The 12,772-nt window shown below is 42.5% G+C and overlaps 1 protein-coding gene across 2 annotated transcripts in view; it reads left to right on the top strand.

Annotated features, from left to right (window-relative positions):
• MARVELD2 (MARVEL domain containing 2) overlaps positions 1–12,772 on the top strand; it is a 128,294-nt gene that overhangs the window by 84,200 nt on the left and 31,322 nt on the right. For both annotated transcript variants that reach the window (XM_085632382.1, XM_085632383.1), the window contains exon 5: positions 1,641–1,812. In XM_085632382.1, the coding sequence (XP_085488508.1) occupies positions 1,641–1,812 (172 nt within the window). The remainder of the gene's footprint in view (positions 1–1,640; positions 1,813–12,772) is intronic.

Here is a 12,772-nt window from a genome sequence, read left to right as displayed (position 1 = left end):
AACTGGAGGCTCAGACACTGAATTGAGGGAGGATGGACACAAGGGTTCTGTTAGAAATAAGGGCCTTTTAGTAGCGGTTGGTGATTATTCCAACCTGAACGCTGCCATTTAGTAGATGGTGAAATAGAGGGGTTCAGTGAGTAGTCTCTGTTATTGAGTGTGAGGGCATTTCGAGTCACGGCCTGCCCTTTGGTCTTTCTCTGATTGCTACTGTAGGAAGGTTGACAAACAGATGGAGAGTGTTCGCCCATTGTGCCCATGTCTGAGAGGGAAGGTGAGTGTCTGGCTCTGCAGGAAGAGAGACAGTCCAAGAGGGGAAGCCCAGCCATTTTATTGGCGTCCGATGCACCTAGTAAAGCTGACTGACATTGGCATTGCAACCAGCGCTTACCCAAGTTGCGATGTGTCACCAGGCTGTCTGGCATCCCTGCTCCATCTCCTGGAGGGACTCCTTCTATCAAAGATGAGCATCCGTCCAGTAGGCTTGCTGCAGTGTTCATTTCCAATGATCCAAGTGAGGAGCAAGGCTGCCATCACTGGTCCAGCGCCACAGACGAAGACAGCAACAGTGCAAATGCACCATCCTGCGCTACACCAAGTGATGTTGCCACTGAAATAGATAACTGTGCCTGATACAGAAAGTCAAATAGACTGTGCCTATATTGTCTGCCTGCCGTGAATCAACTAACATATGGGTTACTCGAGATGACGATCGGTTAGTGAACTTGCATCTGGTTATAATCATGGCCTTATGACAATTTATTGCTGCTAAGTCATCAAAGATACTTGGGAGGCACACTAAGAGTTGGGATAGGTCACTATAGGTGGTGTGGCTACCTGTAGGTGAAGTTGTAGTACTCTGTAGCTGAAATACTGTATTCCGTTTGGATGTAACATTAAAGTACTTCCTTTTTACTAAAACCAGTACTGGCTGGACAGTGAATTCTGGTGTCTGTTGTTTGACTGTTTGAGTTCTGAGTCTCTGTTCACCCACACCACCTCACTGAGAAGACTTTGACTGCATGCCCTTGCAATGCCAAGAGTCAATTGCAGAAACTGGCATACTTGGCCTAGTTTAAAGAGCCATTATAAGACAGACTCCTGAACTACACCAAAGGCAAATGACACTAACCACCACAGTCCTACCTCAGTAGTCCCTGTGAGGCACCCTTCCCCCAAACAGGTCTGACAGCTGTTTTCCCATTTGTCATGCTACATATTAACTGACCCACCGCTGGTCACAAAATTAGTTTGTGACCTAAACTCTGGTACTCTATGCACCAATGCAGAAATCAAACAAATAATTCATATTAACAAATAGTTGCAATGTGATTTGCAGTAACAAAATCTTTATTTTAGTTAAAGGATACATTGGTTATGATTTGATGTATGTTATTGAACATCTCATCTCCGCTCATCATTTTTTAAGCTTACTGTAACATTTCTGGGAAAAGATAATATAGATCTGAATTTTGAGCTACCATATAGACATTTTTTGACATGGACAACTGATCCACCCTAGCATCCGCAGTCGTTTCTTACCTGAGTGATTTGAATATTACTTTAGACAAATATTCTGATAATGAAATGACAAATTGCTGTGCAAATTCATTCTAATTATGTAATTTCTTTTTATATAGAAAATATCCAGTAATTCGATCAGACGAAGAACGAGATCGCTATAAGGCTGTGTTTAATGATCAATTTTCAGAATATAAAGAACTTTCTGCTGAGGTGCAGGCAGTGTTAAAAAAGTTTGATGAGCTGGATTCGGTGATGAGCAAGCTGCCTCTGAACCCAGATAACCAGATGGTAAGTATTATTCTTTTACTGTCTAAGCATGCTGGGAACACGATAGTGCTGCAGGGGAAAGAATTTGAGATGTTGTGCTCATTTACTGAGGTTTCGTGAGCAAAAGCATTTGTCATTTATGCCAGAGACGTATTCACTACTAGCTTATTAGTGCTTTGTGCTCAATTACAAGTTGTAACCTTCATGCACATAAAGGATGACGAGTCTGCTGCTTTTGACGTCGGCTAGCATGCCTTTCCCCTTGTTATCATCATACTGTGTCCCTGAGAAGTTCCAGATTTTGAAAACCTAGAACTGGGACCGAGAGACAATGGCATTTATTCATCTGCAGAAATAAGAATTTTAGAAACCGTGCAACATTGTAGTAAGAACCTAGTCTTGGAGTGTTGCAGAAGGACCATGGCAATTAACTGTGAGATGTTGGCCCCACAGTGAGTTTTAAAAGTGTAGACTCTGGGTCTGTAACCTTTTCTGTAATAAGACCTAATTATGTTCAATGAACTCATCGAGAGCTACTAATATTATTTTTAAAATATTTTTATTAATAAATTCAAACACAAAACAACGTACATTGGCATTGTGTACATCAGCATTACAACCGTTTGATTGTGTATCGAGATTCAGAGAACACCTTCACAGAACATTGGTACATCAGTGGCATCAGGTAGTAACATAGCCATTTATAATCAAGTGATGGATAAGCCATATAATCTCAGTCACTCAATTCCGATTCTGAGGTTTCACGCGGGGGTTCACATATGTTCCCTCTGTATGCATTCCACCCTCCCCATACCTGGGTCCACTTTTAGGGGCAACCTCTGTGAATGTATACTGTTTTTTTGACAACCATTGTGGTGTCCATGTCTCTGCACCATTGGGCGAGGGTAGGGGTCTGCCTAGAACTCCATCTTTGGGCTATATTGCGCTTCGCCAACAGGAGTCCCAGTGTCACCCAGAGTTGCGCCACGCGGCTTAGATCTGTAGGCTTCCATACATTGAGGAGACACCTTCTTGGTTTCGGAAGCGTCGGAACTTTTGTCACCTGGGAGAGTGTGCGCATTATCGCCTTCCAGTATTGGGCAATTACGGGGCACTCCCAGAGGGTATGGAAAAGACTACCGTCCATACCACACTGCCTGAGACATAGCGGGGAGTCGGCCCGTTTAAGTTTATATAAGAGTGTGCGGGTGTAGTACGTGCGGTGTAGAATTTTTAATTGTACCAGCTTCAATTTGGACGATATCCCCACCTCCTTGGGGGAGGAGAGCGCTGCCTGCCAGTCCGTCTCGTCAAATTCCCCCAGCTCTGTCTCCCATTTAGCCTTAAGGGCTGAAAATGGGTCCGGCTGGTTGTTTATCACCTTCCGGTATGTCAGAGACGTCGCTCTCTTAGTCAAGTGCTCCGCGAGGAGTCTGTCTTCCAACGGCGAGGACTCCACCAGCCGGGTCCCGGGTGGGACCGCCGCCCGGAGTGCGTGTCGGATTTGTAGGTATCGGAATCGTTCAGTATCTGCCAGGTCATAGTCCGCTTGTAGTTCGAGAGCTACTAATATTATTAATGTTGTAGCAGTGACCCCATCAGAAAAGATTACATCAGTGCCTACCGCATTCAAAAATACTACCAGCGATCATCGCAATGATTTGCCAATATACTATGATTGTATGACTTCTCTAAAATATGTAATCCCTCTAAAGCGAATTCTATCAATCCCTCCGTAGACCTAATTCAATAGCTTTGATAATCATGAATGTAGCATTTTCAATGAATATTCCCCTCAGATAATGTTTCCACAGTTTTTATGTCACATATACAGAATATGTGTGATACATTTTTCTAAGCCAGGTGGCAGACACAATATTCTACACATGGAGAGCGTTCCTGTCATGTCAACAAATCTTAATGTCAAGAACGTCAGACATTTGAATATTCATAACCTAATTTTCAAACAGAAGGTTTAAGATAGTTTATAGGCATCTCTAAACGGATAGTTCTCCATAGTGATAAGTCAAAAGAGAACCAATGTTTTTACCCGCTCAAAGGAAGCCTATCTTCATTAAAGCTCCAGTTATACTGCGGCATGCAGGCGAGACCTCGAAGTGAGGCCTTGATTTGTGTAATCAATAGCCATGGTTCAGTAAGATTTCATTTTGTCCATAAATGTTCAGTATGATTTTCTTCATTACTTACTTCCTGGCCTAAAGGTTCTCAGATGAGTGAGGCTTAATTATTAGCAGTATTTCAAGGAAGCCGGTTAAAGTGAAGATTCCCTGAAAGAGCAGGCAGTTTAGGTTCAGCATATAATAATGTGTTTGCATTTCAGCTTCTATAACAGGGCATAGCTATCGGCGTAATATGCAGGTGCACAATATAGTAAAACTAACATTCTCTTACTAGTGAAAACTTGTGTGAGTGGAACCAAAGAGCACCCTCCAAAATTGTCATGAAAGCTGATCTATGGGTGAACTGAGGAAGTAAGGTTAAACTAGTACTTTTTTGGGTCACTGGGATCAGCAACACCAAGAGCCAAACTATCTTCTGTCAGAATTCAGGCTCATTTAGCCCTGTGTCTCAACTGACAACCTTAGAACTACCAATTTGCAACATTCCTGAGGAGGAGGAGCGAAGAACAAGAGATGGGAGAGTAAGGGGTGGAAGAAGATAACAGAGTTATAAAGAAATGCAAGTCATCAAATAAAGGTTTCAATAAAGTTTCAAAATATAACAAAAAACATTTCGACCCAGACATGCTACACAATTTCTTGTGGTCCAAATCAGAAACATGTTTAAGGTAGATCTAAAGGTAATCTCTTCCATTTTAAAACTAAGCACATACCATGAGAATTTTAACTGTCCCCAACCCAAAATCTTGGTTTTCAGTGTGTTCACTTTTAATTCATTGCACTCGTTGTAAACAGCAATAGATTATTCCAGAGGCCTTGGACGCCCACCTGTGCTTGGGGCATGATTATTAAATCACCTGTTTATCCTATGGTTTATTAAATCAGCTGTATATGCTAGGATTGACACCTTGGAGTCTCCAAGCTTTAGAGGGAATCGTGTTATTGCCCATTATAAATATATTGGGGATGGTGCCTTTATTTATTAAAGTGCGCAAATAATGTTAGTGCCATTCCATTATCCACTGTTGACGAACCCTGTATAAAGCCAGTTTGGGAGGTTGGTATAACCTCATTTTTTTCCATCCAGAACTGGGTTCGAGTCTCGGCAACGACGCTCAACATCCTGTGATTCTGGGCAAATCACTTAATCTCCCCGTGCCTAGCAAAAATATAATGTGTCCGTCTGCAATGAAACTGGTGCTCATGTAAAGCGCTCTGATACCTGATATCTTCTAGTCGCGTTCGTTCTATATAAAACTCTTAATTATTTTTTAAACTTTAATTGTTAGGCAGATAGCATTCCCCCTTTTCGTGCATTAAACTCAACCAGCTTTCCAACATACAGGGAGAAATCCTTTGTTTGTTGGCAATAGCACATAACCACAGTAATAATCCCTTAGTCCAAATGTAGGGATTGAGTTTTAAAAAAGCATTAATAATGCCGTTTGGTCGTGGTACACTAGAGCTCTTTGTTTGGATAATTTACTTTTTTATTATTGCTACAGTCCAGTTTATTTTCCAACCACCAGGGGTAGATAGGTATTGAGAGATGGCATTGTTGCTTTTTCCCCATAAGAGGTTTCTGAATGAGCATGCCATGCTTTCATGTTCTTATTACAATCAAGATCTCCGTCTTCGTCTGTCATCTCTTCCTTTCACCTCTTGGCAACTTCTTGCCCATTGAGAGGCTGCAACTTTTTTTCTCTCTCTCACATTCAGTATAAGCTGTTTCCTATACATATTAGCCTGTATTGGAATTTTGTGTTTTTAGCAAATCTTCCTACACTCTGTCAAACCATGGTTGACTTTTTTCAATGGCGGTTTTGTTTAAAAGTGGCAGTAAAAAAGTACTGTGCAGTGTGGAGGGAATAACAGACGCATGTAAAGCAGATTGGCAAATAACTTCCCAAAATGGCAACTCCTCTTCTCTAAATTGTGTGTCCTTATAAAGATCTGTTAGCTTAGCCAGATTCAAATTTAGCAACCTGTTACTATATCAATTCCCAACCAATTTTGTGACATCACATTTGTACCTTATCCATTGATCTTTATACATGCAGCAAATTGCAGTTCTCAACATAGAAAACAATGCCTTGCAGCAAACTGGGTAGATGATCGCTTTGAAATCCGTGTGACAAAAATATGTGAGATATTGAAGTCAACCCTTACCCGAAACTAATATGTAATGCAACAGGTTTAGGGCTGGGGCAGTAGTATGGGTATGATGAGCCAGTGAGTCATTAGCAGTGTCCATTTACCTGTCTAAAATATAGACTAACCGTTGATTGTATAGTTGAGGTCTTCTAGCATTGCTACGCAAGCTTTAGAGAGACCCCAAATACCATCACAGTTTTTAAAGCACAGATCTACGGGTCACTTTCATACAGACAAAAATTCAAGTTATCCCGTATAAGTATTGCAGAAGAAAGATATATATGCTTAGTGTCAATATTATGTGGATTTCTCACCTTTATTTTCCCAGGGAGGGAGATAAATATTACATATTATCAGCATGCTGCCGACCCCTTATCCATTTCTAGAATAAACAAGCTTTAGCATTGAAATAATATTACTGGAGTGTGCAGCATGACATTGAGTTGAATAGACATTGCTCTTGTGGCTCTTGCCAGCTCCACCGACAACCCAGGGCATTTCTGCTACCTGGGGAGAGAATAGTGGGTCCCCGCCGAGCACACAGTCTGGCGGACTCGAACAGCAGGGTGGTTGCCATGCCTGGAAAATCCTAATGATGCTACTAGTTAAGTAATGTGTGTGGAAGAAACAAGTCAACAGTGGATTACGAGGGGATTACAAAAGAATCAATAAGCTACAAAAGAGACTTTGCAATATTCAAACCAAAGAAGACAATGAAGGAATCCTTATGATTTAAAAAAAGAAGCCATGAGGTGCAAATTAGGACACCAAAACAACGGGAATATGCTCGTCAAGACAACAACTCTATGTATTAAAAATGAACAAATGTTTTTAATGTAAGTTGAACGTTTATGAAATGATTTAAAAATAACGTTATAGAATACAGAAACTCGTAAATGTTTTATAATTGATTAATTAGGGAAACACCACATAAGGCAACAACATACAATGAGGTCCCTACAGAGTTAGCAATAATTTACCATTTAATAAGGGCAACTTCTTTGTATGTAACAGATCCCAATTCAGAATTGCACTAAAGCTCCTGCAGGGGCCTTATTCAGAAGGTGCCCAGGTATTTCCGAAATGTGAACTATATTACCAGCCTGCCCAACTACGAGTCCTGTTTGACTGGTCTCTAATAGAAAAAGATATAATATGGATCCAAATGGAACGAACATTAATGGGCAGAATGTGCTGGGATGTAGCATGGTTACCCAGCGCATATTGAAGTTCTCCCACGAGGACAAGTCTTGGACGCTGGGACTGTGTAACATTTAAATGCGGTTTACTTTCTTTTCGTTATCCACATACCCCGATGCATGCCAACTCTGGAGATGGGGCATGAAAACCTTCACGAGACTGGGGCAGAGGATGCATAATCTTATCGTGCATTTTTCACAGGACCCACCGAGTTAACTCCTTCAACACCTGGAAATGTGACTTTGTCTGAGGAGAAGAGAAAATACTGCATTACTGGCAATTTAAACATTGATTGCTACATCCTGGCATTAAGATAGTATTTATCAGTGAGGAACCCCATTTTGAAAAGCTTTCCACTTTTTTCTCTGGAACCAAAAGGGTGATCTCTGTATTGCATAAAACACTATTAATCTCGCAGCCCTTTCGCCACATAGGCACAAACATTGAAATAGGCGTGTTAATTGGGGAAGTATATACCTTGAAGATCTTGGAAGACCTTATATAAAAGACATGGCGAGAAGCACGATTGACTTTCAAAATATAGAGGTCCACTATAAATGTAAATTAATATACAACTGGTATTATGCCACTACAAAATTATATGATCTCAAACATTAAGTCCTGAATGCTGGAGGGTTAAATGGGAGATACACCAGGTGCTTGGTGGTCCAGTCAAGGTTTATGCCTCTAGCATAAAGAGCTCTTGACAACCGTTAAGAAGGTATTGGGCTACCCCATTTCAGAGGACTCAGGAATGCTGGAGTGGCTGTCCTGGGGGTAAAACTGCAGGGCATGAGAGGGGTTAGAAAGTATGATAGCTAGCTCTTATGGAATTGTTTTGGAGCCGCTTAACTGGTCATAGGAAGCCAGAGGAGAAAGAAGAACCCGTCCCTCCAAACATCAATATATTGAAAAGTGTTGAGCAATTTAGCAACAGAACAACTATCCAGTAATGTCAAGGGAGAACCTGTAGTTTTGACACGATTTGGAAACCTTTGCTGGATGACGTCAGAGGGTCTGCCATGTATGGCTTTCCCCCTAGATTGAAAACCTTGGGGCTATGTGTGCAACTAGAGCATTAGGTTATTTACCTCAATACAACAATAGGACTGTAGTGAACAATGGTGGTATCAGGATTAATTACACTCCACCTTCTGCCGCAGTTGGTGGTCTATAGAATGTATATTAGGGTTATAGGTACTAGGCAGGGGGAGGGTAAAGGTTGTCTGAAGTTTATTTTTACTCTTGCTTATGTTCTTGAAGAGCCTACTATGTGAATTTGGGTCATGTTGACGAGATGCTTCGCCCCTATTGGTATCTCCAAATGCTAGTGTGGAAATCTTCAATAAAAAATTCAATATATAGAGAGCAAAGTAAGGGTTGAAAAAAGATAGCTGTGAATATCTATCTATCTATCTATCTATCTATATGCTCCCAGGTGTTGCAGTCGAGAGGTGTGCTATGGTTATTGTTTAAGGAACATTTTAGTCAATAGTTTTCGTCAGGAAGCTCTGTAGATCTAGAATAAGGTGTAGGATTTAGGGCATTTGTTCAAAAACATTTTGAACTGTAAATGCACTTTAATGGAAAGCCGAGATCTGGTCCACAAGAATCTACTTGTTTTGGCAAAGCAGAGGCACCTGATGGTGAGTCTCTTTTGGTATTTGGTTGAAAGTTGAGAAGCTTCAGAAAGAAGTCTGTTAGGGTTTGGGATGGAACAGTTGTCAAGGTAAGCCATATCTGCTTACCAGTGACTCTGAACCATGACCACAGGCTCTCCACCAGAACCTATGGGAGCACTTCCCCAGTGGGGACTCCCACTGGAGCCCTGTGACCTAAGTATAAGAAAACAAAAAACTGTTTTTTGTTATGCAGCTGCGAAGTGGGTTTACCCCAGATTGCATAGGGACTGTAATGAGATACATAATGAGAAGGTAATGTGTGTTAAAATGGCCATCTGGTTTCCAGATACCAGTGTGGTCAGGTTTGTATACTTGGATAGTGTCTTGGGAGTAGCTGAGTGGGGCAATTCTTAAGTGGCCTCCATCTCAATTGGATTTGGGTTGGTGAGTAAAAATCCCAAATAGTCTTCTCTAGAGTATTAAGATATGTAGGATGAGGTACGTGCTTTACTCCAGTGACACAATTGCCTATAAAACAAAAGCAGGTTATGTTATAACATGATCTAGAGTTTAGCCCTATAAGGTAAAATATGTATTATTTTCAGTGTATTGCTGGAAGAGGAAAGACTTGGAAAAAGAAATTCCAATTCATGTATGACAAGAAATCCCTTGTTTTAATGACCCACTTCCTTGGAGTAGTGAGAGGGCTACTAATGAGGCGCTGCTGTAGATTAGCAGTATTCTTGATGAGTATATTTTTTGGCAGCAGTGATTTTATTTTTAATTGATGCATGTGTAAATGCTCTAAGCAGCAGAACCTGACGCAGAACAAAAGATTATAAAGAGGTGTACTCCTGTCTAGGCGACTCCCTACAGTGTTTGTGAGCAGATGAATGCACTGGCTAGCTCACTGGTTTGCTTTTCATAATTAGGAGGACAACTGAGAGCTGGATGCATGCTCCATTGACTAACTTAGGTGGGTGTATTTAACATAGCCTAGGTTGAGTAAATAAGTGGCAGATGACTAATAGCAATGGAAGGGATGGTCTGTAGATCTTCTTGGGTAGGCCCTGACAAAACACTGTTAGCCAGCCCCTGTTCACCTCCACAGGTCACACCACCTTTAATGCTTTCCTTGTATTGTCAGACAACCTATGTGCTGCAACCCTTATTCCACACAGAGGGATTGAGTACTTCCATGGGCTACTCTATCTTAGGGGAATGTAGTAGCAGATAGTTGATTACTCTCCAGCTGGTGTTCAAGCAGTGAAGGGCCATTGCATAGGACCTCAATACTAGAATCCCTGGAGTCTCAGAGGAGACAAAATGATGATGAAGTCAGCTGCAAGGAGGACAGCATGTGGATATGTCAGTTGGGGGGGAGCTCTGCTGTTAGACCTGCATTTAGAAGCATAACTCTAAGCAAGGAATACTACACAGAGCTCATAAATTCAGCACTAACATGTATATTTAACTGCTATATTTTTAGTGACTCTTGCATTCTGTGAAAAATGAGAAGTATATTGAAGTCATACAGAGAGCTGATATTTGTGTAACTGCATTCTTCTAGTACATGTCTTTACTTAAATTTGTAACCGTTTTTGATAATCTAATTAACTTCGAATTTGCGATCACCCTTAGTATAAATAGTATAATGTATAATGTAAAGCACAAATATTTGAGTCTTCTACCTATCATGATTTATCTAAAAAGGCACTGAAAATATTAAATTCATTTTAAGTAAGAAGAAACTTCTTGAGAAGCAAGATGGTGACCGCATAGCAGCCTCATGAACTGTTCCTTCCCTGCAGCTAGTGAAAGGAGAGCGGCTTTATCAGATACGGCATGCAGAATTGCTTGGCCCTTCTCTGGGAGTAAAGCGGAAAGTCTGCCGGCCGATTGTGGTCTGGGTACTGGTGCTGGTAGCGTCCTGTGCTGCTCAGTGGGTAGTATGAACACCAAGACGCATCGTTGGTTTCGAGTGGCGTCCTGGTGTTGATGTCTGTGTGCGTCAAATAGTAGCGAGCAGAATGCCGCCGAAAACTTCAATGTCGATTCAGGACAAGGAGATTGCAGCACAGGGACCGTGCCTTTCTGGGCATCCTTGCTCTAAAACAGACGGGAGTAGTGTTGGAATGAGGGTGAAAAAGACAGAACCACAAATTGCCAAAAGCCTGAAGGGAGAGGCAACCATGGAAAAAAAACTCACAAACCAGGAGTGCCAACAATATGGATTACAGGGGTTAGCATTGCAGTCTCCGCCTTTGATGATGGAGTTTTTTACTGCCCCAGCCTCTGGGGGCAGCCTGTCTCTCGCGGAGTCATCAGGCACCATTTTAAGGGGGACTGAGGCAGATCCTACCAAAGCGGCAAAGTTTATGATAGAGCAGAGCTCCAACGTGTCCCTTGCAAAAGACTTTGATTCACGTCCCCCAATGGCAAACCACGCGGATAACAGATTGCCGAATGTAATGTAATGTAAATGTAAATTGATACTTGTATAGCGCACTACTCACCCGCAAGGGTCTCAAGGCGCTTGTACGAATACCGCTGTGGAACCCATCCTGGCTTTCCCTGTGAGGCGTCCACTCCTGGGCACCCCCAAGGTGGAGGCCAGGCATCCTTAGCGTTGTGGGGGCCGTTGTGGAGATTAAGCAAGCTATTGCCCAGAGTTGCAGAGTGGGACTCCATGATTGGAATGGTACCGAGGCGAGAATTATCAGGTCCGTGGAATTTTTGAGCCCAAGACCCACCGAGGCGGGGAATTGAACCCTGGTCCCGGGCTAGACCTCTGCATCAGGGTCTGCCGCTCTAATCATTGAGCCACACTTCTCCGAAGGTCCCCAGGACCCCGGTAGCTGAAAGCTGCTGAACACTTAGCAGGTTAGTGGGGGCCATGTTGCTGTGGTAGGGGCGAGCTCCCAAGATATTAATGAGACGGGCACAGGAGAGAATCATAAATGTTCAGCAAAGCAAACGCTTGGTGGACGTGTCGAAGCACCGAGGACCCAAGGGGAGAGACTTAGTGGGACGCATTTGGGTGAGGCATTGGATGGCCCCATAGCTTGCTCCCATGAGATGGATAAGACTGACGTTAGTGAGGGGTCTCGAGTCTTCAAACTGCCTGACTCCCATACCAATGGTAACAAATCCCTAGTCAAGTGTGTTGGGCCTCATAAGAACCTAGGGGTTTCCTTTGACCCAAGAGACAAATTATTTACGCTTACTGATGGCTCTGTCTCCTCCAGCTCTGGCCTTTGTGATCTAGATGATGATTTCTGCCTGTTTATTTGTGGGGCCAGTGTAAGCAGCCTATCAGAGGGACTGAGTGCTATGGTTAGGGGAACAAAACGACAAAGGAAATCGAATGGCAGAAACCAAACCGGTTCATCTGAAGGAGAGAGAATAAGTGTCAGGCAGCTTCAGCTTTCAAGTGGGATTATTGTGCTGCGCAGCAGATATATCCAGAGCCCCACGATTGGCATCACCCACCATCTGCTCTGGAGAGAACACAACTGAACTCTATGGATGGAACAGAAGAGTCTACACTGTGGCTCATATATAGCTTATAAAGCAGCATCAAGAGGAAACTCGTAATGAAATTCAGGGATCTCAACTTGCCACACAAGAATTGCAAGGGGTGGTAAGGAAAGGTAATAAAGCTTTTGTGAAGAGGACATCCTCAGTGGAAGAACTTGCTGCAGTGTTGGAAACTGATATGGGAGCACAATCACCGAGCTGATTCGCATGAGTCTCAGATATCCGATATGTTATGAAAAATGGAGGACTTTGAGAATGGACAAAGACGGAATAACCTGGGGTTCTTGGGTCTAGCGGAAGGCAGTGATATCAGGGCCTTCATGC

The sequence above is a fragment of the Triturus cristatus genome, chromosome 2_1 (assembly GCF_964204655.1).
Source record: "Triturus cristatus chromosome 2_1, aTriCri1.1, whole genome shotgun sequence".
NCBI classification, from domain to species: Eukaryota; Metazoa; Chordata; class Amphibia; order Caudata; family Salamandridae; genus Triturus; species Triturus cristatus.
The sequence above is the reverse complement of the archived record's forward strand: the minus strand, read 5'-3'. Positions and strand labels throughout refer to the sequence as shown.